Genomic DNA, 27,543 nt, shown 5'->3' with positions numbered 1-27,543 from the left:
TGCATCACACAGAGATGATTTCTATATTTTGAAAGTTGATAGCTGACCATCAAAACATTTTGGGACTATTTTAACAATGGACCAAAATACCAAAATATACTTTTTTGGTGGCGTTTTCCTTTAATACTCTAAGGTGGTATGATCATTTTGTGTTTTTTCCCTAAATCTAAAATAATCCATAATTATGTTCAACCAGCCGGTTGATCTAAGCTATTAACCATGAATGCCCACTAACCTGTCAACTAATCAGCTGACCTTCTGCTCACATGGATCAGCATATACAGTAACCAGAAAACCACCATGTCAGCACATTGAACATGATAAAACAGCAACTAACTGGTGCCTTCAATACAGCCCAGTGCTGGTATTGCAGAAACTCCTTTCTGAACTTCCCTCCTTAATATCTCTCCATCTCTTCTCCATCAGATGTCATGGCGTCCGACATACCGAAGCTCCAAGTTTCAAACGTCTACGGCAAAGTGGCCAACCGGGAGCACTGCTTTGACGGCATTCCCATCACCAAGAACGTCCATGACAACCACTTCTGTGCCGTCAATGCCAAGTTCCTGGCCATCGTCACGGAGAGTGCCGGTGGAGGGTCCTTTATCGTTATCCCTGTTTCCCAGGTAACCATGGCAGCAGGCCAACAGTGAGGCATTACGTTCTCTGGGCTGCATATCTCTCTGAAACATCTACTCTGAGAATGATTTGTATTTTTGCACTTTAGGTTGTCCTTTTCTCAAAGTCAAAGCACATGACATTGTTTCACCCCTTCCACCACCAATGTGTAGTGCCCATTTGGGAGGTGCCACGGCAGCCATTTTACGTAACAACGATCACCACACATGTGGTGCGGTGTGATTGACTCCTAATATAACCCTGTAAAGACCAGTGCCAACCCTAAGCCTAACCCTGTAAAGACCAGTGTCAACCCTAAGCCTAACCCTGTAAAGACCAGTGCCAACCCTAACCCTGTAAAGACCAGTGCCAACCCCATACTCCTCAACCAGATACCAAATCCAACATTGTAGCTAACAATGGTACGCAAGACTTGCACTTAAATATCCTGAAGGACATTGTTGTAATGGAAAATGTGTAGCTTTCAAAGACCTTAAAAGTATGGACTGTGGAGGGAAAATGTTGATTTTACCTGAAGAGGAGTCTGGTTTTCATTAATGATTCCAATGATTACTGGAAATACATTTGGATGACGTATGATATTTATGTTTTACTGTTCTACAAAGCAAACCTTTTCTGGAGAGCTTTGAACACTCACCTTTAGGTTTAACATGGAGTTAGGATAATACTGTGTTGTGTGATTGTATATATATTTACTACTTATACACCGGGTGGCTCTAATCCTGGATGCTGTTTGGTTAAAACCGCATTCCAGCCGGTGTCTATTCCAGTAACTACCACCGGCTAAATCTATGACGTTAAAATGCCTATTTACTCTGTTCCACCTGACTGGACCACTGGACCAATCCACTGTCTCATCTGCCCAGGCAGATGCAACATTATCTCCCATGTCTTTTAGATGAGCATCTGGTTTTCAACAGCAGAGATCTGTAATAATCTTGCTGTCTGTCTCTCTGACATTTGCAACATTGTTTCAATATAGAATTTTGATCTCCAGCTGTCCCATGGTAGTGAACGTGTCAGGAGTCGGGACGAGACAGACAGGATGGCAGCTTTCCTTAGCCAGTCGAACTCATGAATCAGACAAATGTTGATGGATATATACGAACAAATGTCCATAGAAAACACGAAATGCAGCCAGTTTTCTGTAGATCCAGCTTCAGTTTGAAGTGATTGTGAACAGTGCCCTAGGTACGAAAATGTATTTCTACCCCTGAACAAGGCAGTTAACCCACTGTTCCTAGACCAGTTAACCCACTGTTCCTAGGCCCTAATTGATATTAAGAATTTGTTCTTTAACTGACTTGCCTGGTAAAATAAAAAGCATCAATGGGGGAAATGTAAAATGTAACTGCTTCAGTTGATTGGAGCAGAGTGCTTGCCACACCACACATAGTGCTTGCCACACCACACATAGTGCTTGCCATACCACACAGAGTGCTTGCACACCACACATAGTGCTTGCCACACCACACATAGTGCTTGCCACACCACACATAGTGCTTGCCACACCACACATAGTGCTTGCCACACCACACATAGTGCTTGCCACACCACACATAGTGCTTGCCACACCACACATAGTGCTTGCCACACCACACATAGTGCTTGCCACACCACACATAGTGCTTGCCACACCACACATAGTGCTTGCCACACCACACATAGTGCCATAGTGCCACACCACACATAGTGCTTGCCACACCACACATAGTGCGTGCCATAGTGCCACACCACACATAGTGCGTGCCACACCACACATAGTGCGTGCCATTGCCACACCACACATAGTGCGTGCCACACCAAAGCTGGGCTTTAAGTCACTGGGCATAGAAACATATACTGTATGTTAACAGAAAGTTGCTTTGGATAACAGCATCTTGCTGAATTACCATATCAAGACCTGAACTCTCTGCCCTCTGGTAACAGTTTGATTTGGCCTGCACTCTGGATAAAAGGCTTTGCAGCCAGAAGCAGTGGAAGTATCTTGGCAAAGTCTGTCTTGAGGAGACAGGACTCAGTAAATAGTAGTTGGTCTTTTATATCCCAGGGTGCAGATGGGTTTCATACTAAACAATGAGTGACATCATCTGTATACCCTGACAACAACTGATGCTACTCTAGAAAACATATTTGTCCAATTAGATCAATAAGATTGGTGTTGATAAGTGATTTGGGATTTAGAGCCATTAGGCCTAATAACAGTTTTGATTGGTCTCAAAGAGAGGATGTGATTGAGACCCATCATCTCCTTAAACGATGATGCCAGAGAGGCCGGTGTTGGGAGGATATATTGGCACGGGTGTTGTTAGGCCAGAGATGAAGTCAAGGGCCGCCAAACCGTGTCAATATATCCTCCAAACTCCTGCTTCAAGGGCATTATCACAATTATACAATACGGGTACCAACATATTCAAACAATGATTGACATATTTTCATAAAAATATATATTTTTATTAATTTATTCATACCATTTCATCCTTCCACGGGATATACCCCCAACACAAATCTAGGGTTGCTACCCAAGCCGGCTGGTCTTTCATTCTATCGGTTCGGTTGCCAGAGACGCGACCCAGTAGTTAAGTATTTTTGTTCTAAATCTATGGACACGATCCAGTCGTTTGTTCTAAATGTTCTGTTGCCATGATGGCTGGAAACATTCTTATCCCTTGCTTGCTAGCTAGACAACTTTAGCTAACACAGTCACATCAAACAGTGTAGCCAGAATAACAACAAAGTAGCTGCATTTGCGTTTGTTTAAGATGTTTTCAGGATACAACCATAACAATGAGCTAATGATGTGGGATTTCATCTCACAAGAACATTTGCTCTCTCACCAGGGCATTGTCAGCTCAGAGGATTTGAACTTGCAACCTTTCAGTTACTAGCCCAATGCTCAAACCACTAGGCTACCCTGCCAATGTTGTTTCATTTGTAGTAGTGGAATAGAGTCCAAACCAGGGTACAAGAATGAGACCTGCAGCTGGTACAGGGTGTAAAAATACTGCAGAGATGCAGAACCAATATTCTAATTAGGAAAAGCAGTTATAGGAATGAAAAGGGTGGGACACACACTATAATGGAAAACCACTGTGGGGAATTTTCTGCTCTAGTATTTGACAGCTATTTATTGAATAGGAGAGAAGAAGGCATAGATACATCAGTTTCTGCATTTTCACCAGGTGAAATATGGTGAAATATGAAAGCCACTCCATTAAAATGTTGCAGATACACCGTATTAATACCATATTGGCAGTTATGAGGGATTTCTCATTGTCGTTAGTTGTTAGTTCCATCAACGATGGTCTTTGATGGGACAAGTTGTGAACAAGACCGCTCTGCTCCAAGATCTTCCATTCTTTATTGTCATGGTCCCTCTCTTTCCACCTCATGCCAAGTTATACTACACTACCTAGAATGCCTCACCCTGTCCCTGTCATGGTCCCTCTCTTTCCACCTCATGCCAAGTTATACTACACTACCTAGAATGCCCCACCCTGTCCCTGTCATGGTCCCTCTCTTTCCACCTCATGCCAAGTTATACTACACTACCTAGAATGCCCCACCCTGTCCCTGTCATGGTCCCTCTCTTTCCACCTCATGCCAAGTTATACTACACTACCTAGAATGCCCCACCCTGTCCCTGTCATGGTCCCTCTCTTCCACCTCATGCCAAGTTATACTACACTACCTAGAATGCCCCACCCTGTCCCTGTCATGGTCCCAAAGCATTCTACAGCTTTCACTTGGATCAGGCATCAATGGCTCTTTTGTTATGGGGTATCCAGTCATTCAGCTTACTGTGTTGTAATTCATCTGGCTGAGCTCATGGCTTTTATCTGTTCGATTGCCTCATAATTGGCTCATGTGTTTCGGTGTAAGACTTGGGCTACTTTCCCATGCTACTTGGGCTGCTTTCCCATGCTACTTGGGCTACTTTCCCATGCTACTTGGGCTACTTTCGCAGCCCTCCTCGAAGCAGCTTTCTGCTCGTCTGATTGCAGAATCTCCAACACGTATTTTTAACCCTACATTTATTTCTAAGTACTATCCACAGGGTCTGAAAGGCGGCTCATATACTCCCCTTCACAAAAGTGTTGACCCGTATGACCTAAATAATTATAGTCCCATTTCCAAACTCTATTGCCCAGCAAAGATTCTAGAATCCTTGGTAAATACTCAGTTTAGATATTTTATAACAATGAAATGTATTCTAAATGTACACCAGTCAGGTTCCAGACCAGGTCATAGCACCATCTCTGATACTTCTTTGGTTTTAAATGATGTCTTTAATTGTTTGGATGAGAAAACACATTGTGCAGACCTTTTTTTTGACCTGTCTAAAGCCTTCAACACTGTGGATTGCGCATTACTTATTCAAAGGCTTTCATCAATTGATCACATGACCAGGCTGGTTTGAAACTGTGTTAAAGGACAGAATACAGTGTGCGTTTACTGATGCTGTTAAATCAGGTTTTCTGGATGTAACATAGAGTCCCACAGGGATTGATTCTCGGTCCTGTTCTTTTCACACATTAACAATCTTGTCACCTGAATGCAGATGACACTGTGGTGCATGCTATTGCCCCCACAGCTGACCAGACTCTATCAGAGCTTTAATCTGTCTTTATTGCCCTGCAGAACACTTTTGTTGAACTGAAATGGTTACTTAATGCAGGTAAAAACAAGTATATGTTATTTTCCAAATCATGTGAAAATGTATCTGATGATTAATACATACCTACTTTGGACGGTGCCCTCATTGATCGTGTCCACACTTATAAATATCTGGGTATCTGTATTTACAAAAATGTACATAAAGCTACTATATCTTTTCAAAGAAGAGTTAGTTAAGAATGTATAATTAAAATAGCCTTCTTCTGTCAGAACAGGTCCTGTCTTTTGTTAAAAAGCAGAAAACAAATAATTCAGTCAACATTCATTCTGGTTATTGACTAAGGTAATGTCATCTAATGGCTGGCTAAGAAGAAAAACTAAACAACCACCTGTTTGATACACAATCCGTCCACAACACCTGTCTGAAAATGCAGTGTTATGGTTGTAATAGCATTTGTTGGCTGTTATTCATTGGCTTACAAATCTGGTTTTGATTTTGAGTCTATGAATATGTTCACAGCATTACACACAGACATACAGGAGCAATATTGTGTGCATCACCTGAACTCTGCCTTGTTTTATGAAATACTACACATTATTATAAATAAATACACAAATGCTATACTATCCAGTCTTTCTACTTTGCACATTCACCTTCTGCAAATCTACCATTCCAGTGTTTTACCTGCTGTATTGTATTTACTTCACCACCATGGCCTTTTTATTGCCTTTACCTCCCTTCTCACCTCATTTGCTCACATTGTATATAGACTTATTTTTCTACTGTATTATTGACTGTATGTCTGTTTTACTCCATGTGTAACTCTGTGTTGTTGTATGTGTCGAACTGCTATGCTTTATCTTGGGCAGGTCGCAATTGCAAATGAGAACTTCTTCTCAACTAGCCTACCTGGTTAAACAAAGGGGAAATAAAATAATTCAAATAAAATATGTCAGTAGGGCTGGAGTAGTGGAATGGAAATAGCATACAGAGGCTATGACTCTCGTACAGGGAAGAAGGGAAAAACATGAGTAGAAGAAGTATGGTAGGCAAAATGATGTCACCAGTCACAGTTTAACCATGGGAAAATCCACCCCCACTGCCATGCTGGGTAGATTCAGGCGTTGTGGAGAGAGAGATCCCACTGAGCACAGATGTCATTTCAACGTCTACTTTTGATTTACATTTGGTTGAGTTGTCAACTATTATGTAACCTTCAGGTGAATCTGAGGTATTGGTTCTACAGATATGATGTAACCTTCAGGTGAATCTGAGGTATTAGTTCTACAGATATTATGTAACCTTCAGGTGAATCTGAGGTATTAGTTCTACAGATATTATGTAACCTTCAGGTGAATCTGAGGTATTAGTTCTACAGATATTATGTAACCTTCAGGTGAATCTGAGGTATTAGTTCTACAGATATTATGTAACCTTCAGGTGAATCTGAGGTATTGGTTCTACAGATATGATGTAACCCCAGGTGAATCTGAGGTATTGGTTCTACAGATATGATGTAACCAGTTGAATCTGAGGTATTGGTTCTACAGATATGATGTAACCAGGTGAATCTGAGGTATTAGTTCTACAGATATGATGTAAACTTCAGGTGAATCTGAGGTATTAGTTCTACAGATATGATGTAACCTTCAGGTGAATCTGAGGTATTAGTTCTACAGATATGATGTAAACTTCAGGTGAATCTGAGGTATTAGTTCTACAGATATGATGTAACCTTCAGGTGAATCTGAGGTATTAGTTCTACAGATATGATGTAAACTTCAGGTGAATCTGAGGTATTAGTTCTACAGATATGATGTAACCTTCAGGTGTATCTGAGGTATTAGTTCTACAGATATGATGTAACCTTCAGGTGAATCTGAGGTATTAGTTCTACAGATATGATGTAACCCCCAGGTGAATCTGAGGTATTGGTTCTACAGATATGATGTAACCTTCAGGTGAATCTGAGGTATTAGTTCTACAGATATGATGTAACCAGGTGAATCTGAGGTGTTAGTTCTACAGATAGTTAACCAGGTGAATCTGAGATTGGTTCTATATGATGTAACCTTCAGGTGAATCTGAGGTATTAGTTCTACAGATATGATGTAACCAGGTGAATCTGAGGTATTAGTTCTACAGATATGATGTAACTAGGTGAAACTGAGGTATTAGTTCTACAGATATGATGTAACCTTCAGGTGAATCTGAGGTATTAGTTCTACAGATATGATGTAACCTTCAGGTGAATCTGAGGTATTAGTTCTACAGATATGATGTAACCTTCAGGTGAATCTGAGGTATTAGTTCTACAGATATGATGTAACCAGGTGAATCTGAGGTATTAGTTCTACAGATATGATGTAACCTTCAGGTGAATCTGAGGTATTAGTTCTACAGATATGATGTAACCAGGTGAATCTGAGGTATTAGTTCTACAGATATGATGTAACCAGGTGAATCTGAGGTATTAGTTCTACAGATATGATGTAACCTTCAGGTGAATCTGAGGTATTAGTTCTACAGATATGATGTAACCAGGTGAATCTGAGGTATTAGTTCTACAGATATGATGTAACCTTCAGGTGAATCTGAGGTATTAGTTCTACAGATATGATGTAACCAGGTGAATCTGAGGTATTAGTTCCACAGATATGATGTAACCAGGTGAATCTGAGGTATTAGTTCCACAGATATGATGTAACCAGGTGAATCTGAGGTATTAGTTCCACAGATATGATGTAACCAGGTGAATCTGAGGTATTAGTTCCACAGATATGATGTAACCAGGTGAATCTGAGGTATTAGTTCTAGAGATATGATGTAACCAGGTGAATCTGAGGTATTAGTTCTAGAGATATGATGTAACCTTCAGGTGAATCTGAGGTATTAGTTCTAGAGATATGATGTAACCTTCAGGTGAATCTGAGGTATTAGTTCTACAGATATGATGTAACCAGGTGAATCTGAGGTATTAGTTCTACAGATATGATGTAACCCCCAGGTGAATCTGAGGTATTAGTTCTACAGATATGATGTAACCAGGTGAATCTGAGGTATTAGTTCTACAGATATTATGTAAACATGTATAAAGAGAATGTACTTAATGGTGTGTTTGTGTTTCTCACCAATCAGTGTGTGTGTATGTGTGTGTGTGTGTGTGTGTGTGTGTGTGTGTGTGTGTGTGTGTGTGTGTGTGTGTGTGTGTGTGTGTGTGTGTGTTTTTGCATTTGTTTCCCTATCAGTGTGTAGAGTTGCTGTGTGTCTAAGTGTGAACACAGCAGGGTATAACATCCCTGTGTTAGAGAGTCTCTGGTGAACACAGTAGGGTACTCCAGTCCTGTGTTAGAGAGTCTCTGGTGAACACAGTAGGGTACTCCAGTCCTGTGTTAGAGAGTCTCTGGTGAACACAGTAGGGTACTCCAGTCCTGTGTTAGAGAGTCTCTGGTGAACACAGCAGGGTACTCCAGTCCTGTGTTAGAGAGTCTCTGGTGAACACAGTAGGGTACTCCAGTCCTGTGTTAGAGAGTCTCTGGTGAACACAGCAGGGTACTCCAGTCCTGTATTAGAGAGTCTCTGGTGAACACAGCAGGGTACTCCAGTCCTGTGTTAGAGAGTCTCTGGTGAACACAGCAGGGTACTCCAGTCCTGTGTTAGAGAGTCTCTGGTGAACACAGCAGGGTACTCCAGTCCTGTGTTAGAGAGTCTCTGGTGAACACAGCAGGGTACTCCAGTCCTGTGTTAGAGAGTCTCTGGTGAACACAGCAGGGTACTCCAGTCCTGTATTAGAGAGTCTCTGGTGAACACAGCAGGGTACTCCAGTCCTGTGTTAGAGAGTCTCTGGTGAACACAGCAGGGTACTCCAGTCCTGTGTTAGAGAGTCTCTGGTGAACACAGCAGGGTACTCCAGTCCTGTGTTAGAGAGTCTCTGGTGAACACAGCAGGGTACTCCAGTCCTGTGTTAGAGAGTCTCTGGTGAACACAGCAGGGTACTCCAGTCCTGTATTAGAGAGTCTCTGGTGAACACAGCAGGGTACTCCAGTCCTGTGTTAGAGAGTCTCTGGTGAACACAGCAGGGTACTCCAGTCCTGTGTTAGAGAGTCTCTGGTGAACACAGCAGGGTATAACAGTCCTGTGTTAGAGAGTCTCTGGTGAACACAGCAGGGTATAACAGTCCTGTGTTAGAGAGTCTCTGGTGAACACAGCAGAGTATAACAGTCCTGTGTTAGAGAGTCTCTGGTGAACACAGCAGAGTATAACAGTCCTGTATTAGAGAGTCTCTGGTGAACACAGCAGGGTACTCCAGTCCTGTGTTAGAGAGTCTCTGGTGAACACAGCAGAGTATAACAGTCCTGTGTTAGAGAGTCTCTGGTGAACACAGCAGGTTATAACAGTCCTGTGTTAGAGAGTCTCTGGTGAACACAGCAGAGTATAACAGTCCTGTGTTAGAGAGTCTCTGGTGAACACAGCAGGTTATAACAGTCCTGTGTTAGAGAGTCTCTGGTGAACACAGCAGGTTATAACAGTCCTGTGTTAGAGAGTCTCTGGTGAACACAGCAGGGTATAACAGCCCTGTGTTAGAGAGTCTCTGGTGAACACAGCAGGGTATAACAGTCCTGTGTTAGAGAGTCTCTGGTGAACACAGCAGAGTATAACAGTCCTGTGTTAGAGAGTCTCTGGTGAACACAGCAGGTTATAACAGCCCTGTGTTAGAGAGTCTCTGGTGAACACAGCAGAGTATAACAGTCCTGTGTTAGAGAGTCTCTGGTGAACACAGCAGGTTATAACAGCCCTGTGTTAGAGAGTCTCTGGTGAACACAGCAGGTTATAACAGCCCTGTGTTAGAGAGTCTCTGGTGAACACAGCAGGTTATAACAGTCCTGTGTTAGAGAGTCTCTGGTGAACACAGCAGGTTATAACAGCCCTGTGTTAGAGAGTCTCTGGTGATAATGTGTTGTGTGGCTGTTGCCAGATGACATCATGAGAAGGTCTGTAATTGGAAGTGTTTTGTCTTTAACCCTTAAAGGGAACCAACCAGTGCACTGAATGCCCAGAGGGCCTGGTTCAACCCAAGGGCTCATTCACACCATCTCAGAATTGTGATCCAGATTCACCCTGGCGTCTGCCTGGTGCCCTCCCTTTGTCCTCTATTTATTAATATTCAAAGACTTCGAATTCCATAACCGATTTATTAATGGCATAATCCTATAAGATTTACACTGAGGCCCAACATGCTTCTACAAGATGATATCAGGCTTTGTTTTAATATGTGATCAGATGTGTTGCCCACTTTCCCTCAGCTAATGAGTAATGAATATTTCTGATTAAAACTGACATCTGACATGTCTGTTGAGTATTGAGGACCTATGGGAAATCAAACAGGAGATGATGAGTTTAGCTAATAGAAGAAATCTCTGGAAGAAAGTCTACATTAGTAAATTACACACTAATTGAGAATAGTTGGTAAAGTTGTACTGTTGGGAAGCTGTCGAGATTGGACTCTTTTTCTGAAAAGCCTGGGGAGGGACTTGTACTGCCATGAAAAGGATACTCCAAGTTATGAATGCCGCCCTTGGTTTGTCACACACACACACACACACACACACACACACACACACACACACACACACACAAACAGGATATACAGTGCATTCGGGAAGTATTCAGACCGATTGACTTTTTTCACATTTTGTTACATTACAGCCTTATTCTAAAATTGATTTATAAAATAGAAAAATTACTTCTACAATCTACACACAATGCCCCATAATGACGTAGAAAAAACTGCTTTTTAAAAATGTTTGCAAATGTATTACAAATAAAAACTGAAATAAAACATTTACATAAGTATTCAGACCCTTTACTCAGTACTTTGTTGAAGCACCTTTGGCAGTGATCAGGCTTTTGTAGTAGAGTGGCCAGACGGAAGCCACTCCTCAGTAAAAGGCACATAACAGCCCTCTTGGAGGTTGCCAAAAGGCTCTCAGACCATGAGAAACAAGATTCTCTGGTCTGCTAAAACCAAGATTGAACTCTTTGACCTGAATGCCAAGGGTCACGTCTGGAGGAAACCTGGCACCATCCCTACGGTGAAGCATGGTGGTGGCAGCATCATACTGTGGGGATGTTTGTCGGTGGCAGGGACTGGGAGACTAGTCAGCATTGAGGGAAAGATGAACGGAGCAACATACAGAGAGATCATTGATGAAAACCTGCTCCAAAGCACTCAGGACCTAAGACTGTGGTGAAGGTTCACCTTCCAACAGGACAACGACCCTAAGCAAACAGCCAAGACAATGCAGGAGTGGCTTCGAGAAGGTGCTTCAACAAGATACTGTGTAAGGATCTGAATACTTATGTAAATGTGATATTTAAGATTTTTATTTTTAATACATTTGCAAAAATGTGTAAAAAACTGTTTTTGCTATGTCATTATGGGGTATTGTGTGTAGATTGACGAGGGGGAAAAATATAATCAATTTTAGAATAAGGCTGTAACGTAACAAAATGTGGAAAAAGTCAAGTGGTCTGAATACTTTCTGTGCTTCTACACCTGCATTGCTTGCTGTTTGGGGTTTTAGGCTGGGTTTCTGTACAGCACTTTGAGATATCAGCTGATGTACGAAGGGCTATATAAATAAATTTGATTTGATTTGATGTGAATGCACTGTATATATAAATATAAATGTAACGGTTTTCTTGACTTGAAGGAGAGGCGGACCAAAATGCAGCGTGGTTTCTATTCATGTTTAATTTATAAAGACTCTACACATGAACAAACTAATAAAAGAAGAAACGTGAAAACCCAAAACAGCCCTATCTGGTGCAAACACAGAGACAGGAACAATCACCCACAAACACACAGTGAAACCCAGGCTACCTAAGTATAATTCTCAATCAGAGACAACTAATGACACCTGCCTCTGATTGAGAACCATACTAGGCCAAAATATAGAAATACCCAAATCATAGAAAAACAAACATAGACTGCCCACCCCAACTCACGCCCTGACCATACTAAATAATGACAAAACAAAGGAAATAAAGGTCAGAACGTGACAATAAAAATGCACGCACACACACACACACACACACACACACACACAGCCAGTTCCACTCAGGCATGGCCTGAAGCTCTCAGCCATATGTCTCTGAGGAAATAAGAAGGAGGTCAGTGGATTGAAGTGACATCAAACATTCATGACATCATGACCAACATGGAGAGGTCTCAGCCATGATCCATCCAAGTCTGCTAATCCAGCGCCTCCCTGTGGACGTAGAGGCACATTGCAATAACAATCCTTTGGTTGTCCCTGGTTCTTCAAAACAAAGGAAATTATGTTATTTCTTCAATGTGTATTTCTCGGCTGCATTGTGTTCATGTTGATTGACTTTAACAGCCAAGGGTTGAGTTTGTTTGGTGATTGAAGGATCAGCTGGGAAACAGTGTTACAGCATCAGTACACGTACACAGTGTTACAGCATCAGTACATGTACACAGTGTTACAGCATCAGTACACGTACACAGTGTTACAGCATCAGTACACGTACACAGTGTTACAGCATCAGTACACGTACACAGTGTTACAGCATCAGTACACGTACACAGTGTTACAGCATCAGTACACGTACACAGTGTTACAGCATCAGTACACGTACACAGTGTTACAGCATCAGTACACGTACACAGTGTTACAGCATCAGTACACGTACACAGTGTTACAGCATCAGTACACGTTGTTACAGCATCAGTACACGTACACAGTGTTACAGCATCAGTACGCGTACACAGTGTTACAGCATCAGTACACGTACACAGTGTTACAGCATCAGTACACGTACACAGTGTTACAGCATCAGTACACGTACACAGTGTTACAGCATCAGTACGCGTACACAGTGTTACAGCATCAGTACACGTACACAGTGTTACAGCATCAGTACACGTTCATCATGTTTTATCAGCATCAGTACACGTACACAGTGTTACAGCATCAGTACACGTACACAGTGTTACAGCATCAGTACGCGTACACAGTGTTACAGCATCAGTACACGTACACAGTGTTACAGCATCAGTACACGTACACAGTGTTACAGCATCAGTACACGTACACAGTGTTACAGCATCAGTACACGTACACAGTGTTACAGCATCAGTACACGTTCATCATGTTTTATCAGCACCCCAAGGGTTCAGTTAAACTAAGTCAACATTTCTCTGTAAGGGTGAACGTTTTAAAGAGACGCTATTTGACTGGGGTCATCAAATTATCCAATACATTTTGTAGGGTTGTGTTAACTGTTTACATGGCTAGTGTTACTAAGTGGTGACCTCTGACCTTGACATATGTAGGGCAGTGTTAACTGTTTACATGGCTAGTGTTACTAAGTGGTGACCTCTGACCTTGACATATGTAGGGTTGTGTTAACTGTTTACATGGCTAGTGTTACTAAGTGGTGACCTCTGACCTTGACATATGTAGGGCAGTGTTAACTGTTTACATGGCTGGTGTTACTATGTGGTGACCTCTGACCTTGACAAATGTAGGGCAGTGTTAACTGTTTACATGGCTGGTGTTACTAAGTGGTGACCTCTGACCTTGACATATGTAGGGCAGTGTTAACTGTTTACATGGCTGGTGTTACTAAGTGGTGACCTCTGACCTTGACATATGTAGGGCAGTGTTAACTGTTTACATGGCTAGTGTTACTAAGTGGTGACCTCTGACCTTGACAAATGTAGGGCAGTGTTAACTGTTTACATGGCTGGTGTTACTAAGTGGTGACCTCTGACCTTGACATATGTAGGGCAGTGTTAACTGTTTACATGGCTGGTGTTACTAAGTGGTGACCTCTGACCTTGACATATGTAGGGCAGTGTTAACTGTTTACATGGCTAGTGTTACTAAGTGGTGACCTCTGACCTTGACATATGTAGGGCAGTGTTAACTGTTTACATGGCTAGTGTTACTAAGTGGTGACCTCTGACCTTGACATATGTAGGGCAGTGTTAACTGTTTACATGGCTAGTGTTACTAAGTGGTGACCTCTGACCTTGACATATGTAGGGCAGTGTTAACTGTTTACATGGCTAGTATTACTCAGTGGTGACCTCTGACCTTGACATATGTAGGGCAGTGTTAACTGTTTACATGGCTAGTGTTACTAAGTGGTGTCCTCTGACCTTGACATATGTAGGGTTGTGTTATCTGTTTACATGGCTGGTGTTACTAAGTGGTGACCTCTGACCTTGACATATGTAGGGTTGTGTTAACTGTTTATATGGCTGGTGTTACTAAGTGGTGACCTCTGACCTTGACATATGTAGGGTTGTGTTAACTGTTTACATGGCTGGTGTTACTAAGTGGTGTCCTCTGACGTTGACATATGTAGGGTTGTGTTAACTGTTTACATGGCTAGTGTTACTAAGTGGTGTCCTCTGACCTTGACATATGTAGGGTTGTGTTAACTGTTTACATGGCTGGTGTTACTAAGTGGTGACCTCTGACCTTGACATATGTAGGGCAGTGTTAACTCTTTACATGGCTAGTGTTACTAAGTGTCCTCTGACCTTGGTGTCCTCTGACCTTGTCATATGTAGGGCAGTGTTAACTGTTTACATGGCTAGTGTTACTAAGTGGTGTCCTCTGACCTTGACATATGTAGGGCAGTGTTAACTGTTTACATGGCTGGTGTTACTAAGTGGTGACCTCTGACCTTGACATATGTAGGGCAGTGTTAACTGTTTACATGGCTGGTGTTACTAAGTGGTGACCTCTGACCTTGACATATGTAGGGCAGTGTTAACTGTTTACATGGCTAGTGTTACTCAGTGGTGACCTCTGACCTTGACATATGTAGGGCAGTGTTAACTGTTTACATGGCTAGTGTTACTAAGTGGTGTCCTCTGACCTTGACATATGTAGGGTTGTGTTAACTGTTTACATGGCTAGTGTTACTAAGTGGTGACCTCTGACCTTGACATATGTAGGGTTGTGTTAACTGTTTACATGGCTAGTGTTACTAAGTGGTGACCTCTGACCTTGACATATGTAGGGTTGTGTTAACTGTTTACATGGCTAGTGTTACTAAGTGGTGACCTCTGACCTTGACATATGTAGGGTTGTGTTAACTGTTTACATGGCTAGTGTTACTAAGTGGTGACCTCTGACCTTGACATATGTAGGGTTGTGTTAACTGTTTACATGGCTAGTGTTACTAAGTGGTGACCTCTGACCTTGACATATGTAGGGCAGTGTTAACTGTTTACATGGCTAGTGTTACTCAGTGGTGACCTCTGACCTTGACATATGTAGGGCAGTGTTAACTGTTTACATGGCTAGTGTTACTAAGTGGTGACCTCTGACCTTGACATATGTAGGGCAGTGTTAATGGCTGTGTTACTATGGTGACTACCTTGACATGTTACTGTTTACATGGCTGTGTTACTAAGTGGTGACCTCTGACCTTGACATATGTAGGGTTGTGTTAACTGTTTACATGGCTAGTGTTACTAAGTGGTGTCCTCTGACCTTGACATATGTAGGTTGTGTTAACTGTTTACATGGCTGACCTTGACACATATGTAGGGTTGTGTTAACTGTTTACATGGCTAGTGTTACTAAGTGGTGACCTCTGACCTTGACATATGTAGGGTTGTGTTAACTGTTTACATGGCTGGTGTTACTAAGTGGTGACCTCTGACCTTGACATATGTAGGGTTGTGTTAACTGTTTACATGGCTGGTGTTACTAAGTGGTGACCTCTGACCTTGACATATGTAGGGCAGTGTTAACTGTTTACATGGCTAGTGTTACTCAGTGGTGACCTCTGACCTTGACATATGTAGGGCAGTGGTAACTGTTTACATGGCTAGTGTTACTAAGTGGTGACCTCTGACCTTGACATATGTAGGGCAGTGTTAACTGTTTACATGGCTAGTGTTACTAAGTGGTGACCTCTGACCTTGACATATGTAGGTCAGTGTTAACTGTTTACATGGCTAGTGTTACTAAGTGGTGACCTCTGACCTTGACATATGTAGGGTTGTGTTAACTGTTTACATGGCTAGTGTTACTAAGTGGTGACCTCTGACCTTGACATATGTAGGGCAGTGTTAACTGTTTACATGGCTGGTGTTACTCAAAGGTGCCCTCTGAGGGCTCCCGAGTGGTGCAACGGTCTAAGGCACTGCATCTCAGTGCAAGAGGCATCACTACAGACACTGGCTCAATTCCAGGCTGTAATCACAACTGGCTGTGATTGGGCGTCCCATTGGGTGGTACACAATTGGCCCAGTGTCGTCTGGGTTTGGCCAGGGTAGGCCGTCATTGTAAATAAGGATTTGTTCTTAACTGACTTGCCTAGTTAAATAAAGATAAATAAATATGTCATCATTTGGAAAATACATAGTCATGTACATATCAGTAATGGTGATAGAATGCCATTGATGTCTGTTCTTTCCTCAATATATGATCAGTATGTTTGTCCTTCCGTTTCAGGCGGGCCGTATCGACCCCCACCACCCCAAAGTGTGTGGCCACCAAGGCAATGTCCTGGACATCAAATGGAATCCCTTCTTTGAAAACATCATAGCTTCCTGCTCTGAAGATTCCTCTGTAGTGCACACACACACACACACACACACATACACACACACACACAGACACACACACACACATACACAGACACACACACACACACACACACACACACACACACAGTAAACTGCTGTTTCTGCTGACTCATTGACTGTGCAGCTACAGTTGAAGTCGTAAGTTAACGTACACCTTAGCCAAATACATTTAAACTCAGTTTTTCACAATTCCTGACATTTAATCCTCGTAAAAATTTCCTGTCTGAGGTCAGTTAGGATCACCACTTCATTTTAAGAATGTGAATGTAGTATTTGGTAGCATTGCCTTTAAATTGTTTAACTTGGGTCAAATGTTTCAGGTAGCCTTCCACAAGCTTCCCACAATAAGTTGGGTGACTTTTGGCCCATTCCTCCTGACAGAGCTGGTGTAACTGAGTCAGATTTGTAGGCCTCCTTGCTCGCACACGCTTTTTCAGTTCTGCCCACACATTTTCTATAGGATTAAGGTCAGGGCTTTGTGATGGCCACTCCAATACCTTGACTCTGTTGTCTTTAAGCCAGTTTGCCACAACTTTGTTAGTATGCTTGGGGTCATTGTCCATTTGGAAGAACCATTTGTGACAAAGCTTTAACTTCGCATGTGTGTGTGTGTGTGTGTGTGTGTGTGTGTGTGTGTGTGTGTGTGTGTGTGTGTGTGTGTGTGTGTGCGTGCGTGCGTGCGTGCGTGCGTGCGTGCGTGCGTGCGTGCGTGCGTGTGTGTGTGTGTGTGTGTGTGTGTGTGTGCCAGGTACGAGTATGGGAGATCCCAGAGGGAGGGCTGAGGCGGAATATGACAGAGGCCATGATGGAGCTGTATGGACACAGCAGGCGTGTGGGCCTCATCGAGTGGCACCCCACCAGCAGTGGAATCCTCTTCAGTGCTGGCTATGACTATAAGGTATTATCACAGATCACTGGCTACGACTGTAAGGTATCATTACAGATCACTGGCTATGACTGTAAGGTATCATTACAGATCACTGGCTACGACTGTAAGGTATCATCACAGATCACTGGCTACTACTGTAAGGTATCATTACAGATCACTGGCTACGACTGTAAGGTATCATTACAGATCACTGGCTACTACTGTAAGGTATCATTACAGATCACTGGCTACGACTGTAAGGTACCATTACCTATCACTGGCTACGACTGTAAGGTATCATCACAGATCACTGGCTACTGCTGTAAGGTATCATTACAGATCACCGGCTACGACTGTGAGGTATCATTACAGATCACTGGCTACTACTGTAAGGTATCATCACAGATCACTGGCTACTACTGTAAGGTATCATTACAGATCACTGGCTACGACTGTAAGGTATCATTACAGATCACTGGCTACTACTGTAAGGTATCATTACAGATCACTGGCTACGACTGTAAGGTATCATTACAGATCACTGGCTACTACTGTAAGGTATCATTACAGATCACTGGCTACTACTGTAAGATATACACAACAGGGTCACATTCATTAGTGCCCACCATAGCACAACGTCACAAAACTGTTTGTAAAAGTAGAAACTAAAATAAAATGTGTTTTTATTGGAGTTCAGGGGAAGTCTTTCCCTATTTCACTCCCTTTTCTTCAAAGATCAGAACTGATCTAAGATCAGATCAGAACTGACAGTTGATATGATCCCCTGCCCGTCCCATCCAGATCCTGATCTGGAACCTGGAGATAGGTGAGCCGGTGAAGATGATCGACTGTCACTCTGACGTCATCGTGTGTATGTCCTTCAACACGGACGGCAGCCTGCTGGCCACCAGCTGTAAAGACAAGAAGCTGCGTGTCATCGAGCCGCGCTCCGGGAGAGTCTTACAGGTCAGTCTTACAGCGAGCAGAGAAAGTTTCACTGTCCTTTACAGAGTACATATAAATGAGTGAATATAATGCCCCATTAAGGTAGAGTATCTGTGGGATTGTTCCCAACATTTAGAGTGAATATAATGCCCCATTGAGGTAGAGTATCTGTGTGATTGTTCCCAACATTTAAAGTGAATGCAATGCCCCATTGTGAATACAATGCCCCATTGAGGTAGAGTATCTGTGTGATTGTTCCCCACATTTAGAGTGAATATAATGCCCCATTGAGGTAGAGTATCTGTGTGATTGTTCCCAACATTTAGAGTGAATATAATGCCCCATTGAGGTAGAGTATCTGTGTGATTGTTCCCAACATTTAGAGTGAATATATTACCCCAATACAGTAGTCTCTGTGTGATTGTTCCCCACATTTAGAGTGAATATAATGCCCCATTATAGTAGTCTCTGTGTGTTTGTTCCCCACATTTAGAGTGAATATAATGCCCCGTTACAGTAGAGTCTATGTGTTTGTTCCCCACATTTAGAGTGAATATAATGCCCCATTACAGTAGTCTCTGTGTGTTTGTTCCCCACATTTAGAGTGAATATAATGCCCCATTACAGTAGTCTCTGTGTGTTTGTTCCCCACTTTTAGAGTGAATATAATGCCCCATTACAGTAGTCTCTGTGTGTTTGTTCCCCACATTTAGAGTGAATATAATGCCCCGTTACAGTAGAGTCTCTGTGTGTTTGTTCCCCACATTTAGAGTGAATATAATGCCCCGTTACAGTAGAGTCTCTGTGTGATTGTTCCCCATTTAGTTCCCCGTTACATTTAGAGTGAATATAATGCCCCATTACAGTAGAGTGTCTGTGTAATTGTTCCCCACATTTAGTTGAATTTAATGCCCCATTACATTGTCTGTGTAATTGTTCCCCACATTTAGAGTGAATTTAATGCCCCATTACAGTAGAGTGTCTGTGTAATTGTTCCCCACATTTAGAGTGAATTTAATGCCCCATTACAGTAGAGTGTCTGTGTAATTGTTCCCCACATTTAGAGTGAATTTAATGCCCCATTACAGTAGAGTGTCTGTGTGTTTGTTCCCCACATTTAGAGTGAATTTAATGCCCTGTTACAGTAGAGTCTCTGTGTGATTGTTCCCCACCAGCACGCCAGCTGTAAGAACCACAGGGTGAACAGAGTGGTGTTTCTGGGCAACATGAAGAGGCTGCTGACGACAGGTGTGTCCCGGTGGAACACCAGACAGATTGCACTGTGGGATCAGGTGAGGCAGCCGGGGACACCCTGCTGGGATGTGGGGCTGAATGTTTCCCCTTGTGTGTGTGTGTGTGTGTGCGTGCGTGTCTGCGTGTGTGTGTGTGTGTGCGTGCGTGTGTGTGAGTGTGTGTATGTGCAACTGCTCTTGTGTGTATATCCTCAATTAAGGATTGTGTGTGTCCTCAAGTGTGTGTGTTCATGAACAATGTCTGATCCCTGTGTGTGTGTGTGTGTGTGCGCGTGTGTGTGCGTGTGTGTGTGTGTGTGTGTGTGTGTGTGTGTGTGTGTGTGTGTGTGTGTGTGCGTCTGCGTGTGTGTGTGCGTGTGTGTGAGTGTGTATATGTGCAACTGCACTTGTGTGTATATCCTCAATTAAGGATTGTGTGTTTTCATGAACAATGTCTGATCCCTGTGTGTGTGTGTGTGTGTGTGTGTGTGTGTGTGTGTGTGTGTGTGTGTGTGTGTGTGTGTGTGTGTGTGTGTGTGTGTGTGTGTGTGTGTGTGTGTGTGTGTGTGTGTGTGTGTGTGTGTGTGTGTGAGTGTGTATATGTGCAACTGCACTTGTGTGTATATCCTCAATTAAGGATTGTGTGTTTTCATGAACAATGTCTGATCCCTGTGTGTGTGTGTGTGTGTGTGTGTGTGTGTGTGTGTGTGTGTGTGTGTGTGTGTGTGTGTGTGTGTGTGTGTGTGTGTGTGTGTGTGTGTGTGTGTGTGTGTGTGTGTGTGTGTGTGTGTCCCACAGGAGGACCTGTCTATGCCCATGGTAGAAGAGGAGATAGATGGTCTCTCAGGGCTGCTGTTTCCTTTCTATGATGCAGACACACACATGCTGTACCTGGCAGGAAAGGTGAGCACTGCTCCTTACACAACACAATGAACAGTGAGAACATGAGTGTGGACTCATGTAGTGGATCTTTTTTTCAAGACAAATTAGTCATTTGATTGGTTTAGGTAGATGTGAGACGTCATTTGATTGGTTTAGGTAGATGTGAGACGTCATTTGATTGGTTTAGGTAGATGTGAGACGTCATTTGATTGGTTTAAGTAGATGTGAGACATCATTTGATTGGTTTAGGTAGATGTGAGACGTCATTTGATTGGTTTAAGTAGATGTGAGATGTCATTTGATTGGTTTAGGTAGATGTGAGACATCATTTGATTGGTTTAGGTAGATGTGAGACGTCATTTGATTGGTTTAAGTAGATGTGAGACATCATTTGATTGGTTTAGGTAGATGTGAGACGTCATTTGATTGGTTTAAGTAGATGTGAGACGTCATTTGATTGGTTTAGGTAGATGTGAGACATCATTTGATTGGTTTAGGTAGATGTGAGACGTCATTTGATTGGTTTAAGTAGATGTGAGACGTCATTTGATTGGTTTAGGTAGATGTGAGACATCATTTGATTGGTTTAAGTAGATGTGAGACCATAGTGTATCCAAACCGTTAACTCGTTAAGCAAAAAGATTCTTAAATATTATTTCCCTGATTCAATGCTGGTATTCCCTTTCTGTTTCATCATCAACCCCTGTCAGGAACAGTGAGGGTAAAACATATATGTACATGTACAGTATAGGAAGACATCTGGGTCAGATAGTAAACAAATACATCCATTCCATTCACAGGGCGATGGCAACATCCGTTACTATGAGATCACCACAGAGAAGCCATACCTGCAGTATCTCATGGAGTTCCGCTCCCCTGCCCCACAGAAAGGCCTTGGTAAGTGACAGACTCACCGGGGGACGACCCTTACAGACAGAGACCAAGGGTTTGGGTTTGTTTGCTCAGCCACATCTTAGCTTTCATTCAGTAATGTTGTTGCTCTTTTTCTGAGTGAAAAATCGTGTATAAAAAATCTATGGAAATGTCATCAATGATTTAAAAGAGTAATGTCAAACATTAACATCACTATGGTGATGTCTAAGGTAATGTTATACAGTAACATCACTTTGGTGATGTCTAAGGTAATGTTATACAGTAACATCACTATGGTGATGTCTAAGGTAATGTTATACAGTAACATCACTATGGTGATGTCTAGTAACATCATCACTATGGTGATGTCTAATGTAATGTAATGTTATACAGTAACATCACTATGGTGATGTCTAAGGTAATGTTATACAGTAACATCCCTATAGTGATGTCTAAGGTAATGTAATGTTATACAGTAACATCACCATAGTGATGTCTAAGGTAATGTAATGTTATACAGTAAATCACTATGGTGTTGTCTAAGGTAATGTAATGTTATACAGTAACATCACTATGGTGATGTCTAAGGTAATGTAATGTTATACAGTAACATCACCATAGTGATGTCTAAGGTAATGTAATGTTATACAGTAAATCACTATGGTGTTGTCTAAGGTAATGTAATGTTATACAGTAACATCACTATAGTGATGTCTAAGGTAATGTAATGTTATACAGTAACATCACTATGGTGATGTCTAAGGTAATGTAATGTTATACAGTAACATCACTATGGTGATGTCTAAGGTAATGTTATACAGTAACATCACTATGGTGATGTCTAAGGTAATGTTATACAGTAACATCACTATGGTGATGTCTAAGGTAATGTTATACAGTAACATCACTATGGTGATGTCTAAGGTAATGTTATACAGTAACATCACTATGGTGATGTCTAAGGTAATGTAATGTTATACAGTAACATCACTATGGTGATGTCTAAGGTAATGTAATGTTATACAGTAACATCACTATGGTGATGTCTAAGGTAATGTAATGTTATACAGTAACATCACTATGGTGATGTCTAAGGTAATGTAATGTTATACAGTAACATCACTATAGTGATGTCTAAGGTAATGTTATACAGTAACATCACTATGGTGATGTCTAAGGTAATGTAATGTTATACAGTAACATCACTATGGTGATGTCTAAGGTAATGTAATGTTATACAGTAACATCACTATAGTGATGTCTAAGGTAATGTTATATAGTAACAGGACTATGGTGATGTTTAAGGTACCTCCATTCCCTCCTCAGGTGTGATGCCTAAGCATGGGCTGGACGTAACGGCCTGCGAGGTGTTTCGCTTCTACAAGCTGGTGACGCTGAAGGGGCTGATCGAGCCCATCTCCATGATAGTACCAAGGAGGGTCAGTGTCAGTGGGGATGCCCTTCTCCCTCTCACTTCATATAGCAGTGTTTCTCGATCCATTCCTGGAAAGACCTTAGGGTGTGTGCACATATTTGTTCCAGCCCTGCAATAACACATCTCATTCATCTTATCCAGGGCAGTTGAATCAAATGAAATGTTGAATCAGTGCAGGGTCGGAACAAACATGTGCACCCTTGGGAATAAACAGAGATCTTAAAGTATTGGAACATGCTCTCAGTCTGTCTCTCCTGGTGTTGCAGTCAGAGACGTACCAGGAGGACATCTATCCAATGACGGCAGGGACCGAGCCTGCCCTCTCAGCCAATGACTGGTTGAGTGGTATCAACCGAGGTACAGTGCATGCCACATGTCTCTGTAGTTTGAATATTCAGTACACCTTATGATTTAGTCCTAGTAGTGGGAGAGGAAATGTTTACATCAATATATAGTGTGTGTGTAGTGTACATAGCACATTTTCATTTTGTGTGTTTGTGTGTGTGTGTGTGTGTGTGTGTGTGTGTGTGTGTGTGTGTGTGTGTGTGTGTGTGTGTGTGTGTGTGTGTGTGTGTGTGTGTGTGTGTGTGTGTGTGTGTGTGTGTGTGTGTGTGTGTGTGTGTGTGTGTGTGTGTGTGTGTGTGTGTGTGCGCGTGTGTGTGTGTGCAGACCCAGTGTTAATGTCCCTGAAGAAGGGCTACCAGAAGCCCAACCAGCTGGTGTTCAAGGCTCCGGTGAAGGAAAAGAAAGGTGTGGTGGTCAATGGCATTGACCTGCTGGAAAACGTGCCACCCAGGACAGAGAACGAGGTGTGTTCATCAGATAACTGTAGATGGAGGTATGGGTGGGTGAATGGATAAATGAAAAGAAAAGGGAGAGAAGGAAGAAGGTTAGTTGGTGGGTGGTGAGTGTATTAAACACTACTTGGAATGGGGTGCAAATGCTCAAATGACTTCCTGAGCACAATTTCAGACTATGGTCTATAGCCTGTTATCTTTGTGGACCTGATCCCTCTATTCTGTTGTTCCTGGGGATGTTCTACAGGACGCTATGTTACCCTGATCCCTCTGTTCTGTAGTTCCTGGGGATGTTCTACAGGACACTATATGACCCTGATCCCTCTGTTCTGTTCTGTAGCTACTGAGGATGTTCTTCAGGACACTATATGACCCTGATCCCTCTGTTCTGTAGCTACTGAGGATGTTCTACAGGACACTATATGACCCTGATCCCTCTGTTCTGTTCTGTAGCTACTGAGGATGTTCTACAGGACACTATATGACCCTGATCCCTCTGTTCTGTTCTGTAGCTACTGAGGATGTTCTACAGGACACTATATGACCCTGATCCCTCTGTTCTGTTCTGTAGCTACTGAGGATGTTCTACAGGACACTATATGACCCTGATCCCTCTGTTCTGTTCTGTAGCTACTGAGGATGTTCTACAGGACACTATATGACCCTGATCCCTCTGTTCTGTTCTGTAGCTACTGAGGATGTTCTACAGGACACTATATGACCCTGATCCCTCTGTTCTGTTCTGTAGCTACTGAGGATGTTCTACAGGACACTATATGACCCTGATCCCTCTGTTCTGTTCTGTAGCTACTGAGGATGTTCTTCAGGATCCCTCTGTTCTGTTCTGTAGCACTGGGATGACCCTGATCCCTCTGTTCTGTTCTGTAGCTACTGAGGATGTTCTTCAGGCAGCAGGAGGAGCTGAGAAAGCTGAAGGAGGAGCTGAACACCAAGGACGTTAAAATACGCCAGCTGGAGCTGGAACTCAACAACCTGAGGAACGTCAGCCCCGTTGGAAACAATGTCTGACCTCTGATCTCTAGCTTACGGCACCACCATCACCACCATGCCACGTCCAGCGTCCTCCCTCCCTTTCATCGTGTATCATTTGTACTTCCTGTTGCAATTGATAATGTAATAGCCACCGGATAATGTAAATACTGATTATAACGTTTGTGTAACAATTTTTGTTATCGATAATGTCATCATATTGACATCACTGTTAAATCCCTCAATTGATAACATAATAACCAACTGGTAATATATTTTATTGTTATAAGATTTTTTAAAATTCTGTTGATAGATGTATCCTGATATCCGGTTTGGTTTCATTATGATTCGTTATTACATCATCACTCGCAATACACCCCTCCCCCCTATTGCAGAGCACCATCAGTGTATCCCAGGGGTCCTCACAAACCACCTGCCATGTCATGCCATGCCCCTCTGAGTCCACCTGGCAAAGCCTTTGTCATCACCCAGAAATGCCACCCCCAAATCCTCCAACCTCCACCCTGCCATCGCCAGAGACTAACCTGGGGAAAGAGATTGACTTCCCCCTTCTCCACCAATCCTCCCCCATGGTCTACCCACTGCAAACCAACTCACAGCAAAGCTGAACATCTCAACCTCCACCCTGCTATCGCCAGAGACTAACCTGGGGAAAGAGATTGAATTCCCCCTTCTCCACCAATCCTCCCCATGGTCTACCCACTGCAAACCAACTCACAGCAAAGCTGAACATCTCAACCTCCACCCTGCTATCGCCAGAGACTAACCTGGGGAAAGAGATTGACTTCCCCTTCTCCACCAATCCTCCCCCATGGTCTACCCACTGCAAACCAACTCACAGCAAAGCTGAACATCTCAACCTCCACCCTGCTATCGCCAGAGACTAACCTGGGGAAAGAGATTGAATTCCCCCTTCTCCACCAATCCTCCCCCATGGTCTACCCACTGCAAACCAACTCACAGCAAAGCTGCAACATCTCAACCTCCCAGTGGAAGAGTCTTCTACTAGTTCCAACTACTGTGGATGATGTGTTTTACAGGGACATGAATGAAGATTAGTTTTACAGGGACATGAATGAAGATGAGTTTTACAGGGACATGAATGAGGATGATGAGTTTTACAGGGACATGAATGAGGTGTATTTCAAGACAGTTTTTTTTCTTCATCTCCTAAGAATGTGTTGTCTGTAAAAAGCTGCAGCTCTGGCTCAGCCTGGCATACAGCAACCCAGATGTAGTCTTAATGGGCAGTTTGTCTGTCGCCTCAGTCATTATCTTTAGGAGAAGTTTTGTTAGAAAATGTATTATTGTTACTATTTATTTGTTATATTTGATGTTTCTAGCTAACTCTTTATGCAGAAACATTCATCTCATGTTTTTGGGAGAAATCGTGGTCATGAAAATGATGGCTGACACACTTGTGGTTGAATTATGTTTTCACCCAAATGGTGGCAATTTGTCTGAGACCGTATACTCAAACACATCCTGTATTCTCTTGATTGAATCGACACCATACCAAAATCTGGTCAATTGGAATATTAGTCAACATGAAATTAGGTTATGTACGTAACAGTACATCAAACCTGAAATATTAATACAATATTTGTCTTTATACCTTTCAGCTATGAATATTCTATTTCAGAAAGTGACCAACATTGTTCATCTGTGGTGTTCCACATGATCCATTCCTCTCAAGTTAAGACACTGATATTTCCTGTAGTTCAGGTTACCTATACTATACCTCTAGAGAGGAATCATTATATGTACCATTGTCATAATATTATCATAATCGGTAACATACTCTGCAGGGGTTGACTGACTAAATGAATGAAACAGCGATATTACTTACACAAGGTAATTATTTACATCTTTACCCCTAACATATACCTTGTAAAGACCCCCCCGTCCCATCAAATGTTATACTGTAATCCTTATCCAATGAAGACACCTAGGAAACAAATGTAGGTAGAGTAGCGTGGTTGCCAGGTGTTTCATTTTGCTTTAGCAAACTCCCCAGGCATTCATTGTCATGCCATATGGACATGGGAGAAGTTGCCTTAAGCTCTTACAGGTGTGGGTGGCTAGCACCAGGCTATAGGCACAGCACCCGGTGGGCATCTAGACTGGCAACAGTGAAGGTGAACATGGTGGATAAGGTCAGGTCAGCCCGTAGAGAATGACAGAGGTCTCAAGTGGCCTAAAGAAGGGGATTCACAGTGTGTTGCTCTGGTGAACACACAGCAGTATGCAAGGTGAGTGAAAAGCGCTGCAGTATTGTTGGAATGGGAGGATAACAAACCATTTGGTGGAGATGATGATGGCCTATAGGTGTAGTAAATATTGGTCGATAACCATCTAAATGCCTAGTTGTGCTATGTGCTGATGAAACTGTGCAGAATGATAATTCTCTCAGAAAGACAGAACTGTGTACTGGGTCAGTTAGCCTACAATACATCCTGTTTCACCTCATTGATCTACAAGTCCCAACAACTAATATCAATTTGTCAAGTTAATGCAATGAGTGGATAAACCAGATGATTCCCTTTCAGCCTGAACTACCTGGGTTCTCCACATGATGGCAGTAGTAGGCTGCAGTACGTTA

General features: G+C 42.5%; 1 protein-coding gene across 1 annotated transcript in view; it reads left to right on the top strand.

The window, feature by feature from the left end:
• The window catches only part of LOC121838749 (coronin-2B-like), an 87,037-nt gene extending 60,248 nt beyond the window's left edge, over positions 1–26,789 (top strand). The window contains 12 exon segments of the mRNA XM_042317010.1: positions 427–460; positions 463–626; positions 16,765–16,881; positions 17,647–17,796; positions 18,568–18,732; positions 19,887–20,003; positions 20,742–20,846; positions 21,626–21,722; positions 23,025–23,137; positions 23,400–23,490; positions 23,803–23,942; positions 24,819–26,789. Of these exon segments, the coding sequence (XP_042172944.1) occupies positions 427–460; positions 463–626; positions 16,765–16,881; positions 17,647–17,796; positions 18,568–18,732; positions 19,887–20,003; positions 20,742–20,846; positions 21,626–21,722; positions 23,025–23,137; positions 23,400–23,490; positions 23,803–23,942; positions 24,819–24,959 (1,434 nt within the window). The 3' untranslated portion in view covers positions 24,960–26,789.
• The last annotated feature ends 754 nt before the right edge of the window (positions 26,790–27,543 follow it).

The sequence above is a fragment of the Oncorhynchus tshawytscha genome, unplaced genomic scaffold (assembly GCF_018296145.1).
Source record: "Oncorhynchus tshawytscha isolate Ot180627B unplaced genomic scaffold, Otsh_v2.0 Un_contig_3847_pilon_pilon, whole genome shotgun sequence".
NCBI lineage: Eukaryota > Metazoa > Chordata > Actinopteri > Salmoniformes > Salmonidae > Oncorhynchus > Oncorhynchus tshawytscha.
The sequence above is the reverse complement of the archived record's forward strand: the minus strand, read 5'-3'. Positions and strand labels throughout refer to the sequence as shown.